The sequence below is a fragment of the Helicoverpa armigera genome, chromosome 20 (genome assembly GCF_030705265.1).
Source record: "Helicoverpa armigera isolate CAAS_96S chromosome 20, ASM3070526v1, whole genome shotgun sequence".
NCBI classification, from domain to species: Eukaryota; Metazoa; Arthropoda; class Insecta; order Lepidoptera; family Noctuidae; genus Helicoverpa; species Helicoverpa armigera.
In genome coordinates this window covers 3,399,441-3,425,137 of record NC_087139.1, presented here as the reverse complement: position 1 = coordinate 3,425,137, position 25,697 = coordinate 3,399,441, and the positions used below count along the sequence as shown (strand labels likewise).

Below are 25,697 nucleotides of genomic sequence, written 5' to 3'. Positions count from 1 at the left end.
TAAAACGTCGCCATTTGGCACAGAAAGTTACTGAATATTCATATGCGACTTGAAAATCCGATTCATAGTTTGAAAGGAATCCTCACACAACAACACTCAATCCAGTCTAAACTTTACAAATGATAAAGCTAGGAGTGTTGTAATTGTTTCATATTTGCAGGCTGGAGTGCACTTTGGTTCTCCCTCAGCTATCTAGAGTCAGAAGAGCCAGTCACGCAATTAATTTACTCCTTATGTTTATACTTTTTAATGAAAATGTTAAAAGTAAAATTGTACATGTTGGTCTATTTGATTTAATAGAAAAGTGAAATTAAACACACAACTTCTTCTAATCACATTTTTATTTAGATAGTATTTATCACGTGGCAATATTTAAAATTACAAAATAGGCACTACTTGTCTTAGTTAAAATAATATAAATCAAACAAAACATAATTTTAATTACAATATAAATATCCAACGATTAATCATTTGCTTTGTATTTGTCGGCGTCGTAGTTTCATCAAAGCTTCCTGTCTTTTCTTTTCAATAATACTTTTGAGATCTACAGAGCTGCTTATAGGTTTCTGTTGATAATTAGCAGCAGGTTTATTCTGAACATTTATCACACTACTGGCAATTTTTGGTTGAAATAGGGCCTTCTTAGTTGGAAGCGTTTCTGGTAACTTTTTAGGAGCCTTAACTTCTTCAGTAATCTTTGGCATTATTGGTTGGGTCATTTGAGAACTTATGAGGGGCTGAGGAATTTTTTGTGATGATGTAAATGGTAGAAGCCTCTTTGCTAACAATTTTTCTCTGGCCAACTGATGCTTCTTTTTTATTTCCTCAGGCGTACATCTGATCGGTGAATCCCCTTGAACTGAAATAAGATAAAATGACTTTTAAGTTGTGTTTTATGACAATATTATCTATGCTCTGAAACATACTTTAAATTATCTAAAGCTGACCTTAAATGCAACAGAAGATAACATTATTTATTTGGAATTCCCAATAATGTGTGTTATCTGCAGTTGGTGTTAAAAGGTTAATACTGTTTAAAAAGTGATAAGAGGATATTATGCCATTGCATATACATAATTTTATAATTGTTTACATAGACAATGAGCTTGAATGTCTTAACATACCTGATGCTTTTTCAGCCTCATTACCAAAAGGCATTGAATTATATCTTCCGAAAACCATTCCACTTGTTGAAGGCTTATTTTTATCATTAACAGTTGGTGATATGGGCATAGAGCTGTGGCGACTAAATATAGACTTAGAAGATGGACTGCCATCATGAACAACCAACTCTTTAATTGTCCAACTGCTTCCCTCTCTTGATGTATTCAATTTACTTTTTCTTTTTGAAGTGTCCATTTTAACTGGCATCTGAGTCAATCGGTCCAGTGCACTATCATTCAAGTTTCCAACAAGGCTATCAAATGAATCATTATTCAATTGTGGGGAAGAACATTTTGTAACATTTTTAACAATTGGAGAATCTAGTTTAATGCTGTTCAGTATAGCATCCATCGAGTCTTGGTCCATTTTGAAGTTTATGTCTGAATTGATTACTGGTTTTTTGATACTTGATTCATAACATGGCCTTTTTACAGCAGGAGCTTCATTGAGAATATTTTCTTCTACCACCTGGCTGGCTTTAATAAGGCACTCATTCATAGAGTCATCTGATTCCAATGCTGTTTCTGGATCTGGTTTGACAAAGTTAGAACTTAGTACATTTCTCCTTAAGCATCTGGAATTACTCCTTGTTCTAGCTTTAGGTGAGAACTCTGGTGACTCAGTCATGAAATCATCTTCACTGCCTGAATTTACTTTCTCTGTACAATTGTTTTGTGATTTCTTGGACATCAACTCTAGCAGATTTTGATTCAGTTCTATAAGTTCTTGGAACAATTCAGTCTTTTTCTGTGAAGTTTGCTTAAGTGCTCTTCGTTTTGGAGGTTGTCTTTCAACTATTTTTGGCTTTACGTATCTTTTAGATCGACGACTCACTGGCGTCGAATTTTTTATTCGTGATTTTGCTGCATGCTCAGATTTTGGTGTGTAGAAGTTCCAAACAACATCAGTTTCTCCTTCTGCTCCATCTTGTGTACAGAGAAATGGCACCGGGCTGGCTGCCTCAGAGTCACAGATGGAGTCGCTGTCTCTGGAAGGCGAGTCTGCCCGATGTTCGGGTGTAGAACACAACACTGTAAAGATTAACAAAATTCTTAAATAAAATGTCTAAAAACTATTTTTTCCTTTATTTACATTATTACTGGAAATTCTCGCGTAACTACCGATATGATGTCATCATAAATAGTCAGTGATTTCGGATTGTTATAATCTTTTAACAAAATTAAGTTGCCCAAAACTTACCTTTATTTTTATTCTTCGTGGCCACCATTTCGTTTGAGATTATTTTATCTTTGTTCATAAGGATAGCTCGAAGATTTAGAAATGTCAATGTTCATTGGGTAAGTATGCAATTATCAGAAATTTAAATCCAAATTAAATAATAACACACACAGCGGGGACTTGACAAGTAATAAATCCCAAAATATAACGTCAAAAACATGTCACGTCAAGGCGCCAAAATGTCAAAAAGCTGCCATTTTGCGTCAAACGATGAGCCAGTGAAGTGCAACATTGGTTACAGTGGCATCACTACAATCAATAGAGTGTACAACTAAACGAATGCAAAATCGCCTAATTGTTATGTTATAGGAAGATGACATTGAAACTTCGTCTTCTTTTGACACTATTTTCATCTCGGACACTATTTTGATCAGAAAAACAAATAATTACGCATTTATTCAACTTAACATTAAAATAACACAGGGAAATACGTATGAAAAGTTAACATAGCAAAATGCTGGAATGGTCATAGTTTTGTTTCAAAATCGTAAGTTGGTCAAAGTCAAAGTCAAAGTCAAAATCGTTTATTGAAAATAGGCTAGATTCTAGCACTTTTTCACGTCAAAAAATACAAAATGACAGCACCCCCAAAACGCCCCCCTTTCACCACTTCCTAGTGTTATGGCTGGGAAGAAGAAGTGGTGAAGAACAAACTTCCCAGCAACACAGCTGTCTAATACAATTTAATTATAATTAAATTACAATTATACAATTCAATATTAGTCGCAAAATATATATATATAAAAAAAAAACACTTGTTGTCCACTTCAGAGCTGCCATCTGCGTGTATCTGTGAAATAATCATTCATGTTATAATAAGCCTTTTTAATCAGAATATCCTTAATTTTGATTTTAAAAGAACTGTCCGTTAGTTCTAGCAAATGAACTGGGATTCTATTATAAATGCGTATACAAAGGCCCACAAACGAACCGTGCACTTTATGCAATCGATAGTTGGATGCGGTTAATTTATGTTTATTTCTAGTGTTGAAATTGTGCACGTCACTCTTTTTACTAAATAACTCTATGTTTTGCCTTACATATATTATATTGGCATAAATATATTGAGACGCCACAGTCAGAACACCAATATCCTTAAACCTTTCCCTTAGGGAGACTCTAGTACCTAGTCGGTATATAGCACGGATAGCACGCTTCTGTAACACGAAGACATTTTCTATGTCGGCAGCATTGCCCCACATAAGAATTCCGTAAGACATAACACTGTGGAAATAACTAAAGTACACTAAACGCGCCGTGGCTACATCGGTGAGAGCTCTTACCTTTCTGACAGCGTACGCAGCAGAGCTTAGTCTATTCGTGAGGCCAGTTATATGCTCACCCCATTGAATTTTGGAGTCTACAGTTATTCCTAGAAAAGTGGTAGCTTGGACCGTTTCAATTTCCTCGTTGTTTAAAACTACACTGGGGCCGAGATTTTTACGTTTGGCAAAGCAAATTTTATACATTTGGTTTTCTTCGCATTCAAAACCAAATTATTGGCTGTGAACCAGTGCGTTACTAACGACAGACACGAATTCACGTCATCAAAATCTACTCTATTCCTATCAACTTTAAAATTAGAGACGTGTCATCAGCAAACAATACTACATCACACAATGATTTTAAATAATATGGCAAGTCATTAATGTACACAAGAAATAAAATGGCCCTAGAATCGAGCCTTGCGGTACGCCCAAACAAACGGGTAGATTGGAAGATTTGACACCATTAACGTCAACACATTGCATTCTGCCGCTTAAATATGAGCTAATAACACTAAGTGCGCTATCTCTAATGCCATAGTACTTAAGCTTCTGGGTAAGCGTTTCATGTTGGACGCAGTCAAACGCCTTAGAAAGATCACAAAACACCCCAATTGCATTCTGCGACTTCTCCCACGCGGTATAAATGTGCTTCAGTAGAGCAACTCCGGCATCCGTTGTTGAGCGACCCTTAGTGAAACCATATTGATCCGCATGTAAAATATTATGTAAATTGAAATGGCGCAGTAGCTGATTTAAAATGATTTTTCATAAATTTTGCTTAACGCGGGTAAAATTGAAATCGGCCTAAAGTTGCCTAGGTCATTCATGCTCCCTGATTTAAAGAGTGGTATAACCTTACTGTATTTCATAAGTTCGGGAAAGGTACCTGAGTCAATACACTCATTAAATATACTAGCCAAATAGGGTGCAATATCGTCAATAATACAGTCTATAACTTTTACAGAGATACCCCACAAGTCACCTGTCTTTTTTGAATTTAATGACTTGAAGGTTCTAACTATATCATGAGGTGTAATATAACTAAAAGTAAATGTGGCTTCACATTGGCTAACACTACTTCGTAAAATTTTTCGGCGTTGGTGGTAGAGGAGTCTAAGTCGCTAGTGGTCTTTATTGCAATATTAGAAAAGAAGGTATTAAATTCTCTAGCTACATCCGAATCTTTCTCATAAACTTGATCCTCATTAACGATTTTGTATCGAGTATCACGCTGTTTATTTTTTCCAGTCTCACTATTAATAATATTCCACGTAGCTTTAATTACACTATTACTGTTCTTGATTTTATTACTAAAATACATTGATTTTGCCGCATGACAGACTTTTTTAAACAATTTGGAATAATTTCTAACAAATGTAATAAAATTTTCATCAAATTTATAATTTTTCATTTCATACAGCTCATACAACTTAGCTCTACTCTTGTAAATGCCGGGGGTAGCCCACTCATTGAAATTAGCCGTTTCTTTTATTACGAAAGTTTTGGTTTTAAAACTAGAATTAAATTCATATTTAATGATATCGAACAGAGCTCCGTACATTAAATGGGGATTGTCATTATCTAATATCTCATAGCCTAGTTTTGCAATTATATTATTTTTGAAAGTATTAAAACGACTGGTTGTTAAGGGGCGACATGTTATTTCCCGTTTGATTTTATGCTGTCTATCAGGAAACCGTGCCAATTGACCACGGTGATCGGAAGGAAGGCCATTGGTAATCAGAGTCTCCGTGGCGGTACAATTACTAAATATATTATCTAAACAGGTTGACGAGGTTGCCGTAATTCTTGTTGGTTCTAGAAATAAATTAAACAAGTTGAAAGATTTAAATAAGTTAAGCAACCTTATAGTTAAGGGAGATGATTCTAAAATATTAACATTGAAATCACCGCAAACTAAAAGTGTTTTACTACTTGAATTTAGTTTAGAAAGGGAATTTTCCATTACCGATTCAAAGATGTTAAAATCCCCAGAAGGAGGCCTGTACACACAAATTATAACAAACCGCTCCAGTTCAACACATGACAGTTCTATGTTGCGCTCCACTGATAATTTGACTATATCCAAACGTTCTTTACACTTTATATTATTAGACACAATTATAAGAGAGCCACCATGGATGGCTTCCTTTCTAACAAACGCACTTTGTACTGTGTAATTACAATTATTAAGGAATATTATTTCAGAATTTCTGTGCCAGTGCTCAGTTATGCACATTACTTGTACCATATAATGCTCAATGAATAAACTTAATTCTAGATCCTTGCCGGAAAGGCCCTGAATGTTTTGATGTACAACATTCAGTTGATGTGGCCCACCCTTTGTCGCACCATGTAGTTTAAACTATCAGGTGTATCAATACTTGTATTAGTAGAACTACTAACGTTACTAAAAGAAGAGGTTACCGTAGTAGAACCCGGGTCAATTTGTATATTATTTGCTATCAATATAGCAATTTGTCTTTTATAATAAAAACTAAGATACATTGTATCATTTGTCATTACAAAATTATTTATAAATTTATTCGTATCAAAGTACATTATTCTATTATTGTAATGGCTAGTTGTATTGTACATTAATAGATTTAAATTAAATATGTACTGATTTTGTTCTTCAGTAAAATTTTTTGAATATGGTAAGGCACAGATGATAAACTTGCAATTTGTTTCATTATTTAATTTTATCATTAATTCAACACAATCTATTATATTTTGTTTACTGACTGCTAGACTATCTCCAAATAGCATAATGGCAGATGAAGTGGTATTAAGATTAGTCAATTTAATTCTTTCTATAATCTCATTGTAGCTGGCACCGGGTGAACAATTGTTTATTATATTACTTTTACAGTATTGAGAGACTAATTTACCAAAACCTAGACCAAATCTATCAGAAAATATTTGTGATGAGTTTTGATTTCCTGAACTATGTTTTTGTGAAATGCTTGATGGTGGAATATTGCACTGAACAGCGACACGAGGTGGTATTGTGTCATTGTTCACAGCTGACTGCATAGTACTAGGCGTTGTTAACTGTAGGTCAGCTTGTACTGTTGGTTGAGAACAAGTACAGTTGTTATATTTGTTTTTAAGAGAATCAAGACGGTCCATATTTTCACTACCTAACTGGAGCAGCTCATCGGTAGCCAGAATATGTGCCTTAATTTGATATTTGGCTGCCTCATAATTGTGTGTAATTTTTGTTAACTCACGCTGCAGATCAAGCATCTCCTGTTGCAGAACCTGTGTATCTTGGTCATACATTAGCCTACTTTGTAAAAGTTGATTAGTGCACAAATTTAACTGTTGTTTTAAATTAACCTTACTTTTAAGTAAATTATTTAATTTGTAAGTCGATTTTTGTTTATGACACACTCTCTTAATTTTTTGAATCAATTTGTTTATTCTAATGTATTTTTTAATTTTTTTGTGACTCATATTTAGTGAATTTGATGCAACAAGCTCATTAAAAAGGCGATGAGTGTCGTCACTTTCTTGTTGTTCTTGAATTTGCTTGAAGCATGTCAACGACTTGTGAGCATCATTTAAGCTGGTCTCCAGTTCAGTAATGCGACTCAGAGCCCTCTCATGAGCATCACTACATTCACTAAAAGAACCTACAAAAACCTGTAACCTATCCCGCTGATCCAGCACATCCATATATTGAATGTGTAACTCGGCAAGTTGAGACTTCAAGCCTGAGTTTTTGTTAATAATGTTCTGTATTTCTTCCTCGCTCTCATCACGTTCCCTCAACAGTTGTCCACAGAGCTCCTTAGATGTTTTCAGCTCTTCCAGGGTGTCCTTCAGTTTTACCTCCATGTCTTTGACAGTAGCCTTTCGTGTCTTAATGGACATGGTGTCAGGTATTTACTGAAAGCGTGAAGTAACCAAGATGAGAAAGACAGAAAAGAATAGCAGGTTAAGTTCACTAGATGACTGATAGTTTCAAGTATGCATTCAGTAGCTTTAAGATTACACAGCAAAGAACAGCATAAGATTGATAAAAAATTATGCACGAAATTGAAATGAAGAGATATGAAAAGATATATTTATTCTGTAAACGTGATGCTTATTAAATGTGTAATTTATTAAAATTAACCGTTAAAGGAACATGTAATTTATCCGATAATATATTGATTTACTTGTATAAGCAATCAGGAGAAAGTTATCTTTGGTTTTTACTCGCTTTTTATTTTTATTGCAATGTTAGGGTAGGTTACAAGGTTGACTTTGTTTTTGACGTAAATCCGATATGTAATGTAAATAATACAATCTGCAGTTGTGGAACTGATGCAGTAAAGTGTGACACAAATGTAATAGAAAGATACTTCCCGTAAAAATCCAAATAATTTGAATTGAGCGGTTGACAGCTGACCGCCTCCGTGTGATGTAGACTTTTATCAGTTATCCTTCTACAATGACGCCACAAACATTTGTACACTATATTTATGACCACTACTACTATATTAAATACTTTTAAGGGCTATTTTGACTATTTTTCTATTTTATTTTAATTTTAAATTACACAGCTGTTTTTTGACAAGTCACCCGGCCGGTGTTGCCAATACACCATTACGGTCATTAGATAACAGTAATTAGTAATTACTCTTGTTATTTGTAGTCGTCAAATATGCATTATCTTCATACATAACGTTGCTGTTATCATCATTAGTAAAATAACAGCCTGGCAACTTCTATTCCACTGATTTGTTTGGAGTTCGTCGAACGCACTCAGGCAACACTGCATCAGTTGATTGAAGTCTGGCGCCATCGTTGGACGTACGTCAATAAATTCTAACTTTTTGGCTGCGACTCGCGATGCTCCTTCGGAAGTGACATTTATTTATTGTGAAGTGCAAAAAAAACTTGTGAAACATGTTGGCGGACGGTGAAGTCGTTGGTGATGGTTCGTGGAACCTCACGATCTTCGTGACTGACTTGAACGAAAAACGGACTATGGTCGTGAAGGGAGACATGCATATCGGAGGGGTTATGCTGAAACTGACAGAAAGCTTCGGTTAGTGTTTAGATAAACAATTATCTGCTTTTATGTACTAACCTCACTTAACATGGCTAAATTTAAAATTCGAATTGGAATTACGAAACTATTTTTACGCAGCGTTCGGGATGTTGACTCATCTGTATTTTGAGGCGGCCTTGCTTGTTTCGGTGGTACATTCATTAATGTTATAGTTCTTCATCGTTAAATAAATAGCATTAATCGAAAACACTTGTTATCAAAACATTTGTAGAGACTACAGACCTTGGTTAACTTTAGTATCCAAATACTGTGGTTTTTAGCATTTAGCAAGAATACTTAACTACAACTACTATGTTTGTAGTAAAAAAACACTACCTATGTTTTTTGCAATAGGCTCTATAACTACTGAATCTAATTGAAACATTCTGGCACTGTTGGGAAGCTACATCTGCTTATGTAGGCTGAATTTTATCAAAGTACGAGAAGTATATAGTTTCTGTTGAATGTGGGTGAAACCACAGGATATTCTTAATAAGCAAAATATTAGTAACTAATTACCACCAGCAACAACCATGAAAACAACAAGATGACGTATCGGACAAGTGTATTTAAAGTAAACACACTATCATTTAGTAGACACTCAAATTACAAATCCATTGCTGTCCAAATATCTAGGTAAATAAGGAAAAATAGGCACTCCACTCTGTAAACCCATGTAAAAAAGAGGTACAATTTTGGCCAGCAACAGGAAAACTGAATGGAAAATCAGAAGTATCCCAAAAAATGTAATGTATGATTTTAACATTAGGCGAACAAATGTTCCAGTAAAATAAAATAACACAGTTCAACTATTATGATAACCAAACTATAACCAGCCGTATAATGCCACCCATTGGTCAAATCTGAGATTCAACAACTGAAAATGGCTTGGTTGAAAATCATTATAAGTATTGAATGGTGACCATAAGTGTGACCAACATACAATACAAAGTACATAATACAATCTGAATAAAACATTATTCCATCTAGACTCATTTACAATAAATACTGTTTTATGCAGGACTTACTGACTAGAGCGACATTGAGGACAGAATAACATCATTATTTTTGCATTCTATTTCTATAAAACTGAATATTTCATTAAGAGCTACAGATGTCCTATTTTTATTTGCACAAACATACATTGATGGCTACAGTGCAATATTTTTACATATGTGCATTATTTCTCATACATATAGAGCAATGTACAGCCAATCAGAGAATTTAACATCCACTTAATATTCATAATATTCATCATTCTTCAGAAGCCAGTTTCGTTGCTGACTGGTCCAGATAGTAATAAAAGCAGTACCTGTCTGATTAAAGAGCAGAGTGAGCGAGACAGCGTCATACGTGTGAGCGGGACAAACAATGCGCGTACGCAAGCACGCGTCCTTCGCGGCCGATTATGTCGTGTGGACCGGGTTTTTTGCCCACTCCTGCGCAGGTGAACTACCGAGCAGATATGTGTTTGAGTATTTCGAAAATGAAGACGTTTTGAACGTAGCTGCTTGTATGGTATTAGATGTAGACATTCACAGCGCCATAACACTAAACGAAATATGTTTACCAGTTGATAAGCATTTTAATGACTTAAATTACTGTACGAAAAAGAAAAACCGTAAGACTAAGAATCAACAACAAATGAATAGGTAGAGAAACAAATTGAAGACCTACCTACTTGGATTCTGTACAAGTAGGGAAAAGTATGATGTTTATTGTTCCCTAGACATTTTTCATTATTTTCGAACGAAATGAACAAACATCACAACTATAACTAGTCGCGTAAACAATTTAAAATTCTCACCTACGCCAAATAGCTCTGATAACTTTCAAAATGGCGGCTATTCGCCCACTTGACTCCAAAACTCGAATTATTATTCAAACCTCTCTTGCCCCTGTATCTATTGCGTAGTAATAACATAAGTATGTTGTTCAAATAGCTACAATATTTACTGAAAGACAAATACTTAGTATTAACACAGTAAATAACAATGATTAAGGGCTTGTAAATTCCTTAACTATCTTAGGCAAATACTATCAACTCAAATTAACGACAATAAATACCGTTGAACACAGACCAAATTCTTGTTGGAAATATTTTGTTCATTATCGTTATGCAAATATTAAAATTATCGTAATAGCAGATGCTTAAAACTATTCAAATTATTTGGATAAAGTTCGAGTATACACAGTTCAATTTTAACGCCACTTGCACACTTTAGTTCATAATTTCTTCTCTACAAAATACCGGGACAACCGGAATTCCCCCGATGTTAGAAAACCTTCACCAAGAAAAAACAGAAAGGAAGACCTGGCTTTAAAGCCGATAACAATTTTCAGAAGCATAAAAGAAAATTGGACTTCATAAGAAGCCAATCACGATAAAATATGTCCAGATAATATAAGCAACTTCGTACCAATCCTATCTTGTCTAAACACCGCAACATAATTGCACGGCTAACTACTCACTCACCTAATTTATAAAGGCGCCAATAACTGCTGCCATTTCTAAGAAAATAGTAAACATTTTGCTTGTTATGGCTTCCCGTGTGTTGTCAGAAACGACGAAGTAACGAAGCAACCTACTTAATTAAGTGCCAGTGCATCCATTTTACAAGAAGGTTGCACCTACATAACTATTCATTACTAACCGAATAAAGGTATTAATTAGATTGTTGTGTAACCTAATGTGTCCGGGGCTACCCTGGAGCGAGTCCTAAATAACTAATTATGGACACACCATTGGAGGAAATCAATTCTTACTTTAATTCACTGCTCGTGCTAAAACGCATATGGATCCAGTGAGGATCATAACTCGGAAGGGTCTACGAAATTTGCAAACATTGAGCAGAATCAATGAACAACTTTTCCGTAGACATAATCGATCGCAAATGAAGTAACAATTGAGAATTCAATCACTGCTTAGTCCTTTCTAAGCAAAGAAGACGACGAAGTAGATAAAGAGTATAATTAATGTACGCCAAAAGAAACAGGCCGACGCACAGTGGATCCAAATTGAAAAATAGTGGACATAGGCAACAAAGTTCCAATATCGATTCCATATTTTTTTATGTGATTCTTCATGATATTCCAGACAACTTTTACTCTTGTGAAATTTCTTCTAAAGTTGATCGTTTGTCTGAAAAAAAATAAATTAGATTTTTTTGTATGGAGCAAATCACGTTTATTTTTTTTTCTTCAATTGTACGAATATGTTAGGTCTGTGGCGTGAGTATATGATACCTAGGGTCATTCTCTATCCAAGAAAAAATATATCAGCGCCGGCCATCTGCAGCCGCGATAATCATTCGGTAAAAAAATAATATTTTCTATGACATTTTTTGCCTTTTAAGATCAATTCAAAGTATATTTTCTGTCTCACTTGGCTGTTTTCACCTTATTTTTGGTTAAATATATAGTTTTAATGGCACATAGGTACTCACAACTAGTAATTCTAGCAGAGGTTTTGTTATTATTGCATGTTATCGGTGGCACCTGCACTGTGATTGACGACTCATTTGTATGTGCGCTCGTCTAAGCGCATAACTAATTAGTCATCGAAAAATGCTCGTCTCTGATTGGCTGTAATTTTTTTTTTACTACCTGCTGCCTGTAAAATAAATATTTTTTGTCAAATATAGGTGAAATAGTTTGATTTTTTATGGGCAAAACGTTGATAATCATTATCTACATAATCAAGCGTATGTAAAGTATAGTATAAGTTATCGTACGTAGGATCGATAGAACATTGTGAAATTATTGTAGTCCTGAAAAGGGCTGTTTGTCGCTCGTGTACATGGACATGGACTTCTAATAAGCTCTGATCCCCACATATCCTACATAAGGCCTAAAATAACGAAACAGGTTCATGGTGAGTTGTTGCCTGAAGCAATTAAGTTGTTACAGACTACCGAGCCTCCCTGTGATAGCGAGATTATGGAGGATGAAGAATGCCTCATAGCAGAGTCCGAAAATTTGCCGGACCCCCTTCTGGAATAAGAAATAAAGTGATCCGGCTCTGGACTGTTCCCACAAAAGCCCATCCGGGCTGGTATGACAAACAGCCCTTTTCAGGACTACAATAATTTCACAATGTTCTATCGATCCTACGTACGATAACTTATACTATACTTTACATACGCTTGATTATGTAGATAATGAATATCAACGTTTTGCTCATAAAAAATCAAACTATTTCACCTATATTTGACAAAAAATATTTATTTTACAGGCAGCAGGTAGTAAAAAAAAAAATTACAGCCAATCAGAGACGAGCATTTTTCGATGACTAATTAGTTATGCGCTTAGACGAGCGCACATACAAATGAGTCGTCAATCACAGTGCAGGTGCCACCGATAACATGCAATAATAACAAAACCTCTGCTAGAATTACTAGTTGTGAGTACCTATGTGCCATTAAAACTATATATTTAACCAAAAATAAGGTGAAAACAGCCAAGTGAGACAGAAAATATACTTTGAATTGATCTTAAAAGGCAAAAAATGTCATAGAAAATATTATTTTTTTACCGAATGATTACTCGCGCGGCTGCAGATGGCCGGCGCTGATATATTTTTTCTTGGATAGAGAATGACCCTAGGTATCATATACTCACGCCACAGACCTAACATATTCGTACAATTGAAGAAAAAAAAATAAACGTGATTTGCTCCATACAAAAAAATCTAATTTATTTTTTTTTCAGACAAACGATCAACTTTAGAAGAAATTTCACAAGAGTAAAAGTTGTCTGGAATATCATGAAGAATCACATAAAAAAATATGGAATCGATATTGGAACTTTGTTGCCTATGTCCACTATTTTTCAATTTGGATCCACTGTGCGACGTCGTCTGACACCAATAATAGAGTCTCATTAGTCACTCGCCAACAGACCGACTTGAATGGAACAGCCAACGCTCTGATATGGAATAATAATACCCCTTTGTGAAGAAAGTCACCTTTCATGTACAGATAAATTGGAAATAACACCCGTCTGAAATGCAATGAAGATCCTTTCATATTATGACTGAGTAAGTGTTTCAAATCTCGTCGAGATAATGCTATCTCAAGATGAAATATGTAATCATTTGTTGTTCAAACAAACCTGATAAATATTTCGACATGGTAACTATCAAGATTCCAGTGGGTACAATTATTACCAAATCCACTATCTTATTTGCTGAATTCAAAATCATTCAAGACCCTTTTATAATTTTATCAGCTTCTGTTACGTTTCCTTTGAAATGTTTCGTAATCTCACCTTGAAATAAAGGTAATTCATGAATAGCGGTCTTGCGGTGCGTGATCGAATCAGCAGTTGATGTAATGAGTGCCATGCAAATTATTTCACTACAGATAACAGCTTACACAGTCTACATAATCTACATTACTCGTAGAATTGATAAGATTGCACGTATCGTTTACATAACGTTGAAATCTACGGCGATCAACAACATTAATCTGTCTCAAAGTTCATAGAACAGTAAATACAAAATTGATACAATTGCGAATCGTATTAGGTCATCGGACTATAACGTAGTTTTCTTCACTTTCGAGACGGATGCGCGTACGCACGTTCCGAGAAGCCGCCATGTTGAGTCGTTGTATTTCCGGCGCCTCCGTCCCCCTCAGCCGGCTGGCGCAGATAACGCGTTATCATCCGCTCATTGTTCCTCCATGCTGATGAGGTACTTGACCAATCGCACAGTAGCGCAGGGCGTTGACTTGCTTGATATATTTAGCGTGCCAAGTAAATATTTTGAAGGGCTGCGATATATGGCAACAACTAAAGTCAATGCTCAAGACGCGAAATGAACTCACAGAGCAATAAGCCGACGATTCACTATGAAACTACTACAAAAGGAATCAGGATGCTGAAAATCTACATTTTTGTCGCATTTAATTTCCTCGCTTTGAACGGTACGTCCTTTATCCAGGAAAGGTAAAGCTTTGCCCTGTTCTAAAATGGTACGTTTACTAATTTGGAAAATCTACTAGCATTGTGTTAGAACGAATCAGGAAACTAATTGTATTGTGTTAATTCTTATCTGCTCGTGCTTATTTATAATGGACATCCTTGGTAAATTCCACGAGGTATTCATTACCGTAGAGCGTTGGACAGATTATTTTTATCTGGACGTGTTGTGTAGGGGAAATAGGAACGTGAATACGTGAGCTATCTGCCGTGTTGTGATAATGCGACGTCCTAGCCGGGACAATGAGGCCTTTGTTGTCAACATGACATTGATAGGCAGCTCCACTCCGTACAAATACTCCTAATCTACTGGGCTTGGAGCAAATTGAAAACAATGGAAGTCTAAATCGACTGAATACAGATCACGCATAACAATGAAAGCTGACGTTATTATATTGACAAGTTAAGATGAACCTCACGAACGTTCAAATTCAGTAGACTGTGTGTCTTTCAATTTGATAATATTACATTTCATTGTTAAATTTTTGACCCATTACGGTCATGGCCATGCAACAACAGACAAATAGCGTAGTGCATAACAAAAACGATAACGAGTGGCCAGTTGCATCATATCAAATAATGTATTTAAAAATAACAAAAGCATGACGTAACGTGACTATTCCAATGATAACAGCCTCGCCCACATTATCGATGTGTGGTACAGAGGATTATAAAGACAGTCGTCAGTCCATAGCACGGTGGTTGTTCCTGGGAGTGCCAACTATGGCAGAGACAGGCGGACGCTAACGGTCGCGCGCATTCTTGAATCCCACAATCCGATAGCTAATTGCCGTGATCTTACGACGACACTATTCGCATTGAATTCTATGCAATTCGGCCTTACATGTTAAATAGTTTATGAAAAGCCGCTTGCTGTACATGAGCAGAGGAACCATTTTTGTTCAAATACTTGTCAACACTGATTTGGTTTTGAAACTCTTAAGCATTGCATTAGCAATTATGGAACCCAAGAAATACTTCAGCAATTCGGTCGAAGGTCCCACAAAGTTTAAGCAGCTGTAAGAAGCGCGTGTTCAGTGTTCTAAAATGTTTTTAACATAGCACATACCCAAGCCAATCTTTATGCGAGCTATCTATGGTAGTCAGCATCCCTCTTAAGGGACATGTCCTAAATAAAATAGCCATAATCATTAGCCAAGCTCGTTATTGTCATGTAAGATTTAGCACGTATTGCTTCACGCAGCTCGTTTGCTTATTTGCAATTTAAAATAACTTGCATAAATTATATTCAATGAGCGTAACTTAATAGGCATAATAAATTCAAGCATGCAGCTCTATGTAGTTGTTGTTCTGTAAATAATTATTTCATTCATGTGACTAGTGTAATAGAATCGTAGAACGATGATTTTCGGACGTGCCATTGGTTGGTTGTTAATGAATAGTCATCGGCTGCCGTATGGTGATGTGTGTCGCAACAGACCATTAGCAATAAACACTAACTACGAGTGTTGGAGTCCCTCACTTACAATTTAACTCGATAATGTTTTTCGATATTAAGCCTCGTAAGACAGGATCGCAATCAGAAATTATCATGTTACTGGCGATTGATGACCATAAACGGCAGAAAAACTAGGAAAGCGGGCCCGGGGATTATGATTTTCTTCTTTCCTTGATGAATATGTCAAGAAGTCTGAAAGTCACACTGTACGAGTATGTTCTATTTTCCTTTTCAATTCCGCAACACATAGATGTTTTCCGTCATACGCACTTGCAAAACGGAACGGGGGACGCATTGTTCGCAATTGTTATGCAAAACTGACACGCGCTCGGTAGTTTACTCGTCAATTCAATATGACACATAATATAAACCATTGGAAACGCCTACAGAATTGTAAGCAAGGTGGTAGACAAAGAAAGCTTTTCTTGAATAACTGCTGAACTTCGAAGAATGTCAAAACATTTTAAGTAAAATGGCATTAAAGTTGTTGAAGCAATACGGTTGCGCAAGCGATGGAATATGACATACAAGACAACCGCAACATAGCCAACGTGATTCAAGATAGCGGATGACTCGCAGCGGTCATGCATGATTCCGACCGGTTTTTCTGCAGCGTTGCCTCTTGACGTCACCCCGACTAACCGAGAACAAGCTACACTTATAAGGTAAAAAGCCGAATGAAAGAGCTGCTTAATTTCTTAATGTTTTCTCGGAATTGGATAAAATATCGGACAATGAAGCAGTCATTAAAGATCCTCTTGTGCCGGAAGGTTCGAATGACGATGTAACAACTAAATGGCCTTTTAATAATTTATTTGATGGCCGAAGAAAGTTTGCAGATGTAATAAATTCTTGTCAGAAGCTGTGTTTAATTAATTTAGATAGGTATGCCTCTAAGCATACATTGCGGCTCATTCATTAGTTACTTGGGGTCAAACAGTGCAAATTAATTTATGTTCATAACTAGCAACTACGGAATAAACATTCTTGGTTTATATACAGAAAAAACAGATTTGTTAAGCATTCATGTTTCATTCCCACATATTCTCGGACGATAAACAATCGATTTTGTTAACAGATTTCAATTTGTGGCAACTTTATTGTTCTTTTCATTTCACAACGGGCCGGTTTCTCTTGTACTTTTTGTATTTGGAGCTCGTTGGTAATAAATCGTGAATCGAGGCGTAAAAATTATACTCGGATACTCGTTTCGATTCTCTATTTATAAACGTCTGACTTCATACGAAATGAGGTCCGATCAGAGATGTAATACAAACTGTTCTATGCGTCTACGCACTGTTCCATTAAGATCGTGCCAAATGCTCATAAATTATCGTCACAGGTAATGATTGTAACTCGTTCTTACATTATGCATCATTTTACTGCTTTGTGTTGAACAATGGTATTTGTTAGAGTATAATATTGTGAGGATATATTTTAGTCATATAATCATCCGTATAAATCTTCATCACAGATACACCTAGACTTAACATTTCTGCAATGAAATCCAAGCTTGAAATGTTTGTTATTAAATGGCCCAAAATCTAGAATTAAGGATTGTTTTGCAATCCATAATTTATCTTTAATATCATCGTTATGAAACCCTTCATAAACAATTTCTTATCGCGATTGTAGCACAGATCTCAAGACTTATTCAGGCCAACCTATCTGAAAGAGGTATTGTTACGCACACATTATTTATAAATACGCTTATTATATCTAGTATAATCTACTAGATTCAATTGGCTACTTATTTTTTCTGCATACCATCTGGAGCTATTTTGCAGTCAACCTTAACCTTTGCATGTGTTTTATTAATAAGTTCTTCATTAAAATTTAAGCAGATGTTAGCATCAAATCGTACTCCTTTATGTCGTGATCCATTTGTTGTTTTCTCTTTAGGCCAAGGTCTCCTGCCGGGTGTGACACCGCGCCTTTATTTACACATCCATTAAACGCAAAGCATTTGCGTTTGTGCTTCGTTTTTTTTTTTAATTTCATGCCCTTGACAATTCTGCCTAGTTGTTCTACTTCTACACCATCTTTGGTTCTTTTATGGGAATGTGAATACCTCGTCGCCAGACCATCATAACCGTGAAAACTTGCGCGGGGAACATTTCTAGCGACATCTAAACACACAGACATACTTGTAGGAGTATGTTATCGTAAATAGTATTGTACATACTCAAGCTCGTTAATTTACGTTCACTCCTATTCGCGTGTGTCATTGTATTTAGACTTTCCTCGTTTATGGCTTAAACTGACGTCAGCGACACATGCTGGGTCTCTTAATAACAATATTCTACGTAATTTATTATAATAAAACATGGCATCATACCGAGTTGAACATTAGCGGTTCTGGGCCAAGGGTACAATAATACTGCATAATTGTCACACTGCTGTTTTTGTATCTCCAAATGTTGCCATCAATGATTCAACCTCTATTCTACAATTTCCTTATGAAATAACATAATACTGTCTGCCTCAAGACATACATTGCAATCTTCATCCAAAATTGCTATAATGTAGTAAGAAATATTACTTGGAGTACAAAAGAATGGTTGACCTTCATGATTAATAACTATATTTGGTTGAGACAATCTCTTAACATTACATCAATCGATATTTTTATAAGCGACGCTAGCTTGGCCTTTACAAACGTTAAGCTGACATTTCCTTTGGAAAAAAGAGACCATTCGTTTGCAGGAATGACTGATGGAGTCTTTGTCTGAGGTAATTTCCTTACCAGTGTTTGCTTTAGCATTTTGTTTTCTTTTTATGTCTTTTATACTTTTTGCACTCTTTGATCTGCTTACTGGTAAGTGCGCATGTTTATATCTACTGGCCGAGTTAAATCATTTTGTAATGCATCTTTTGTTATTGCATTCATTAAAAAGGCATTGTCGTTTGCCGTAAATCCCATGTTAGGTTATACGTAAGTAAATAGAGCTTGATAGAAATTTATCCTGTTTGCTCCCCTCATTGTCAGTTTTAAGGAAAACCGCTAATACTTACAAAGTAATAACAAAACCCGACGTAATAATAAAGAATTCTATGGGATTTTGTTTTTAATATTAATTACACATCAAAGTTTATATTTAAATTCGTAAAAAAATGTATAAGTAGTTACCTGTTCTCCCGCATTTCAATTTGAAAAGAGAACCAGTAACCATTATACCTAACTTTTCACATACGACATAACGAGATTAGTCTCGTAACAATTCAAACACCCTATATTAGTATTTACGGCCAGTTTACCGAAATTGTCGATATGCGTAGGATTCGATAATCATTCCTTCGAAACTCCATGCTATAGTAAATGCCATATTTGGATTTTGCAACAAAAATAATGTACCACACGCTAACGTTTGCTTAATATGGTCATTGGAGTCACAACATCCTTGCGTTTGGAATACATATGTTTAGTGATTTCGACTACACGCAATCACATCATTGTCTACTTTTGACTAGACAATATTGATTTTAATATCGAAATTATACTGGCCGAATTAATAGTAGTCGACCTAAAAGCAGTGTGACTTTTAAGGTGAAATTAAAAGAATTTCTACTACTGCATCAAAAACGATATGAAAATGTCTGTATAACCTCTTCTCCCATATAACCTTTACAGGCTTCGTATGGCTGCTGTTTGTTGTGGCTTATATTGTCTTATTTTTGTCCTTTCTGCACGTGTAAAACTATAAAACACTAGGTACACTCACACTCACTGACACACACACTAATCATTATATAATAATATCTATGATATGTATTTACTAACTATTATTAATCTTGGAATAAGGAGTGAATTTTAAGACGGTATCGGTAGCAGTAGATTTTAATAATTTCGAGCGTACGACACTCGTGGGTTGCAGCTGAAAACCAGCGTCGGGTGGCCAGTACTGTTGTACAGTGTGGTCACTTGACAATATGCTGAGCTGTGACCTTGTTGGCACAATTTTTATTATTATATTTTTAAATGTTGAGCCTATTTTATTATTATTTTTTATTTATTTTTTATCTGAATTGTTTTCGGTGATACTTTTATTTTACTGTTAATTTATGTTATATACTGTGTATGTATTGTGCCAATAAAAATATTTTTCTTTCTTTCTTTCTTTCTAGTAGTTCCAGAAGCAAAAGACGACTATAAGATGCGATTGTGAACCAAAGCTCAATACAGAAACATCAAAGAGATGGAAACAAAATCAAAAGACATGCCAAGCCGAAACATTCTCAGCCCACAAGCTTAAGATTCTATTGCGTCCGGCAAACCCTCTAACGCCGATAATATTTGAACCATGCCATTCTAATAGCCAGAATTATGGCAGAACGAATTATAGTCTCAAAATGAAACTGGAACGTTGTGCAATGCTGCCCAGTTTCCAGATGTTACTCATTGGTTTCAGGCGGCAGTTACTGAAATATTTACGAACGCTAATGGTCTCACCTATCGAGTTACGGTCAGTTAGCGTTGAATGTCTCTTTCAAAATCGATTGAAATCTAGCCAAGTGAAATATGGGTGCATAATTATGACGTTGAAAGGATTTCATAGCTTTAGCTTTACCATCTTTAATCTTCATCATCATCCTCCGAGCCTTTTTCCCAAACTATGTTGGGGTCGGCTTCCAGTCTAACCGGATTCAGCTAAGTACCAGTGCTTTACAAGAAGCGACTGCCTATCTGACCTCCTCAACCCAGTTATCCGGGCAACCCGATACCCCTTGGTTAGACTGGTGTCAGACTTACTGGCTTCTGACTACCCGTAACGACTGCCAAGGATGTTCAATGACAGCCGGGACCTACAGTTTAACGTGCCATCCGAAATTGGGAAAAGGACAGAAGGATGATGTAAACGTTGTTTCTGAGAAAATATTGGTTGACCAATACACAGTGTCATTGTGCATTGGCTCATTAAATATTTTCAGTGAAATCAGTCAGTTCCACCACCACATTTAATAGTATTGTTTGTTAATCCTCGTTGAATTTCTGAAATTTAATCGAAGCTGAAACACTTCTATTAGTGTATATTTCAGTGAATTTCGTGTTTTCCTTCCCATATCCTGTCGATTGTTTATTCGTGAACGGCGTTGTAGCCACACTATTTATGCAAACATCCATCTTGCTTATTGTTTGCTCTACCTATAATTAAATCTGCTGCTTACTCTGTTACTGTTATTGTTATACAGCTATTTTCAGTTGTTTCAGACTAGAAACTATCTTGTTTTATTGTTTGAAAGTGGCTCTAAGCTGGCACTGTATATTTTACATCGCTGGAAATTGTGTGATGGAAATGTGTCTATGTATTCGCTCACTACTGCATCTCTTACTACAGGCATGCACATACAATTTCACGTTTGAATATATCTTTGGATGAGCCATACACTAAAAACACCCAAGTTTAAGCAATAAGTTAGACTGTTTATCGATGTCAGCATTTGCAACAAACTACAATTTTACATTCTCCCTTTTGATGCAAACAGTTTTTAAAGGGCGTCGGCATTTGAAAAGGGCAACTTCAAAGGCGCCGCCCGCCCTGACCAGACACCATATCTTACGTTTATAATCATTGGAGCAATAAATTGAACTGTTTGCGTTGCGGCTGAAATATTTAACCCTTTAATAGTTCGGATTCCTATAAACATTACTCATTGATCTGATCTGGATTGCCAACGCTTACAAGATATTTTATAGTTCTTCTTAACATTCCTAATATTCAAATAATTATAGACCGATTACTTTAGTTCCAATACTTTCAAAAATATTTGAGAAAGTAATGAGCAAAAGGCTTATGAATTTCTTAGAAAAACATGCTGTATTATGTAGTCAACAGAACGGTTTCATTAAGCAAAAATCTACAACTTTAGCATGTTTCAAACTTGTGAAAGAAATTATGGATGCCATTAATAAGAAAGAAATCCCAGTAGCAATCTTTTTAGATATGAGTAAGGCGTTTGATATGGTATGTCATGAAACCTTATTACGTAAACTTGAGCATTACGGTATACGAGGCGTGGCTTACAGTTGGTTCGAAAGCTACTTAAGAGGCCGACAACAATGTACGGAGATTAAAAAAATGTGTTCCAAAACTAACACCCAGGTAACATGTAGATCACCGTACTCACCAAACTACTATGGTGTACCACAAGGGAGTGTCCTTGGCCCATTACTGTTTATAATATATATAAATGAACTGCCCAACTCCACGAACCAATATACTATATTATTTGCAGATGATACTACGGTGTTGACAAAAGAGAAAACTCTAGATAGCAGTAAAATGGTAACAAATAAAGCGTTGACAGATCTAATAAATTGGCTAGACAGTAATAACTTAAAAATAAATACAAATAAAACTAAATTTATAAAATTTATGCCATATAATAGATGCAAAAATAATGGAAATGATGATATGAAATTAAGTATACAATACAATAATAATGACATAGAAGAAGTTAATGATATCACATTTTTAGGCATAGTTATGGACAGGCATTGCAACTGGAAAGCTCAAGTAGATAATGTTTGTAAGAAAATAAACAAATTCGTATTTGCTCTTAGGAGGATTAAAAATCTGACAGACATTAAAACAGCCTTATTAGTATACCATAGTCATGTTTGTTCGGTTTTGAGATATGGAATCACTATATGGGGGAATTCAACAGATGCCCAGAGAGCATTCATAGCCCAAAAGAAATGTGTAAGATCAATCTTTAATTTAAAGTGGACAGACTCTTGTAAACCTATATTTATTAAACAAAAGCTGCTTACCCTACCATCACTATATATATTTGAAACCTGCAAGTTTGTAAGAAATAATTACTCACTCTTTGAAAGAGATAAGAGGTTTGTGTCTAGGAGGAAAGTAGCTCAAAAGCCTCTTGTGGTTCCTCGAAATAGGTTAAAACTATGCGACAAAAATTGCCATACCATGGCGGTGAAAATATTTAACCACTTACCTGTAGAATTTAGAAGTGCTACAGATTTAGAATTTAATAAGAAGGTATATAACTGGTTGTGTGAGAGATGTTTTTATTCCATCAATGAATATCTTGAGTGTAAATTGTAAAACTTATTTAATTACTATAATTACTTTTAATTTAATATAATATAATATTGGTAATATAATAATTTAATGAATAGAATTGTATTTAATCTTATTAATTGCATGAAATCTAAATTTAAGTGTGAAATTATTGTAACTTTATGTAATTGATTATAATTAGACAAATGTGTACTGCATGCTATGTGGAAGATGAAAAAATCTAAATATTTGCACGGCAGAAATGCCGAATATAGTGAAACCCTTAGATGTTAAGAACTGATGTTAACTACCTATATTCTTGCAAATAAATATATCATTCATTCATTCATTCATTCAGAACACAAAAACACATCGCTATAAATATCGATGTTTATTGCTTTTTAAAATGCTCTTTACAAAACCAAATGAAATATGACACCTCTTGGATATCGGCTGGTCTGAAGTTTGATTTCTCAAAATGCTTATATCTTGCGTCAAAGACAACATAATTAATGATCATCTAAGTTCATATTTGTTGCCATAAGCTGATTAGAATAAAGTTTTTAAACTTCACATGCCGCCGTAAGGACCATTATTCCTGTTTGTTCTTTTAATCCGCGATGATGACCTCTGATCCCCTCTAAGAGGTCGTTGGCAGTCCGATCGGCATACCAATCCATTGAGCGATCGACCCAGCTTGAGTTGAGCTGTTTTTTTACTATAGATTCATCTGACTTATCTTTTTTATCTTTTGGCAACTTTATTTCTTCAACACAATATCATCGATGTGTGGGATCTAAAAAAACAATCATTTTTCCACAACCGTATCGCATTGCTAATATTCTGCTGTAACATTATAGCTTATGATCTTAATGGCGCAAGTAGTGACGGACGCAAACTATCAGCTTCGGATTTCATTACATCCTAGACCTATTCCACTAAGTTTCCCCTTGGGCCTGTAGATAAATACTGCTGATTATTATATTTCTTTGTTAAATCGAAGTCAAGTCTTTCATAAAATCGCTAGATTTTCTTAGAGTTGTTGTGAACTTGGGACAACAATTTCTCAATCTTGAAACATGAATTCGTTAGCAGTAGATAGACTATTCAATGCACATGACTCAAGCAATTTTTTAATGAGTCTTAAAGCAAAAAAGCACGCGTCATCCAACTGTGACTTAGGGCTTCATTGTCGAAATTGAATCAAGATTAACCCTATTATGAGACCACCCGCATCGGAATATTGATTGTCACAATTGTTACTTAGCCGTGGAATATGCAGTCACTCACAATTTACCTTCATTAAATAATTGCCAGCAAACAGTTTTCTATCCAACTCAAATATATGCTTAGTTTGAAGGAATTTATGCGTATCGTTTGCTCAATACGGGCGGTCTCGTCATTTTCTTCACATTCTGAGACAAAGCCAGTTTATGTGTTCTCAAGCAACTAGACATTTTATTTCTAACACTTACTGAGATTCCTCGAAAAGGAAAGTTGTCTGACCACTTGTAGCAGACGTGCTAAAATTCGAGTCTGGGAAAGAAGCCTGACATGCCTCCACTACACCGAATTCATTCTGATGCAGAATAAAAAATGCATTTAAATCTAGACTTTACCACACTGAAATAAGGAGTTTGTCAACAGTTTTTGTTTCTTCATTAGCATTCGTGTTCCGAGGGAGTTTATTCCCACGCGAAAAGTGCTCATTGGTGGCGAGTGGGGAGATAAATATTTGTATACTACACTTAACGCTCGGATCCCTGACCTTGGCAAAGACCAGATACTGTGTTTACTTTACAATTTATTGTTTTTATATACGTAAGTGTTTATATACAGATTTTTTTTGTACCAGTCTTATGTCCCGTGAGATCATTGGCAACATTTTTAGATACATGATAAAAATACTTTATTTTTTTCTTGTTGTATCATCGTAGCCTAAAGCTTTGTCATCAGTTTACATTTTTTCCCAATGTGACTCATCGTGTACTTGTCAGTGTGAATGTCCTAGCCCTTTTCGAGTATGATTCAATATGTTAAGAATTTAATTAATTTCAACGTGGAGTCCCAGACGACGGCGTCAGGCACATGGCGGGCGCCTGGGTGCTGTGTCCCGACCAAAATAGATGTCGGCTATTTATACGTGCCGCGTATCCGCCTGGCGCACGCGCAGCGCCGTATCCGCACGCTCGACACCGCCTGAATATTCCGCCGTACACAATAAACCTACTAAAACCACTATCAATCAGGTATCTGCAGAAAATAGGTAAACGATGGCAATAAATCAAGAAGCTTTCAACGAAACCGGTAATAGCTCATCAATCATGAAGCAAAATGGCGATAAAAAGGGGTGGGACGTACAGCCTATGAAAGGATGCCGATTCACGGCTTAATGCAGCTGTACATGTAAAGTACGTGAAGTTATAGTTCTCGATAATAGTTGATCGCATCAAGTCTCCTCGTATGAGCCTTTTAAGGCCGAAGTTCCGCCGCCAGTGTAAAATGTTGTATCTCAA

At 35.6% G+C, this 25,697-nt stretch overlaps 2 protein-coding genes across 3 annotated transcripts in view; one reads left to right on the top strand and one right to left on the bottom strand.

Annotated features, from left to right (window-relative positions):
- Positions 1 to 323: 323 nt before the first annotated feature.
- On the bottom strand, positions 324 to 8,278 carry LOC110377460 (uncharacterized). 2 transcript variants are annotated; one of them, XM_064039668.1, is made up of 4 exons: positions 7,320 to 8,278; positions 2,365 to 3,193; positions 1,125 to 2,195; positions 324 to 859 (listed from the first exon to the last, which is right to left on the bottom strand). In XM_064039668.1, the coding sequence occupies exons 2-4, from the start codon at positions 2,420 to 2,422 to the stop codon at positions 468 to 470; spliced, it is 1,521 nt and encodes a 506-aa protein (XP_063895738.1). In that variant the 5' UTR covers positions 2,423 to 3,193; positions 7,320 to 8,278; the 3' UTR covers positions 324 to 467. The 2 variants fall into 2 exon arrangements, with proteins under 2 accessions (XP_063895738.1, XP_021192057.3); XM_021336382.3 differs by lacking the exon at positions 7,320 to 8,278 and having other exon boundaries at positions 2,365 to 3,964.
- Positions 8,279 to 8,419: 141 nt separating this feature from the next.
- Positions 8,420 to 25,697, top strand: part of LOC110377469 (unc-112-related protein) — a 38,854-nt gene continuing 21,576 nt past the window's right edge. The window contains exon 1 of the mRNA XM_064039667.1: positions 8,420 to 8,718. The gene's annotated coding sequence lies outside the window, so the exon portion shown is untranslated. The remainder of the gene's footprint in view (positions 8,719 to 25,697) is intronic.

What these genes read in the sequence shown, in the direction of transcription:
- LOC110377460 (XM_064039668.1), bottom strand. Translation starts at nt 2,422, where the DNA reads ATGAACAAAGATAAAATAATCTCAAACGAAATGGTGGCCACGAAGAAT. An exon ending in CACGAAGAATAAAAATAAAG is followed by an intron (nt 2,196 to 2,364) that starts GTAAGTTTTGGG and finishes TAATCTTTACAG; the next exon opens with TGTTGTGTTCTACACCCGAA. An exon ending in TGAGGCTGAAAAAGCATCAG is followed by an intron (nt 860 to 1,124) that starts GTATGTTAAGAC and finishes ATCTTATTTCAG; the next exon opens with TTCAAGGGGATTCACCGATC.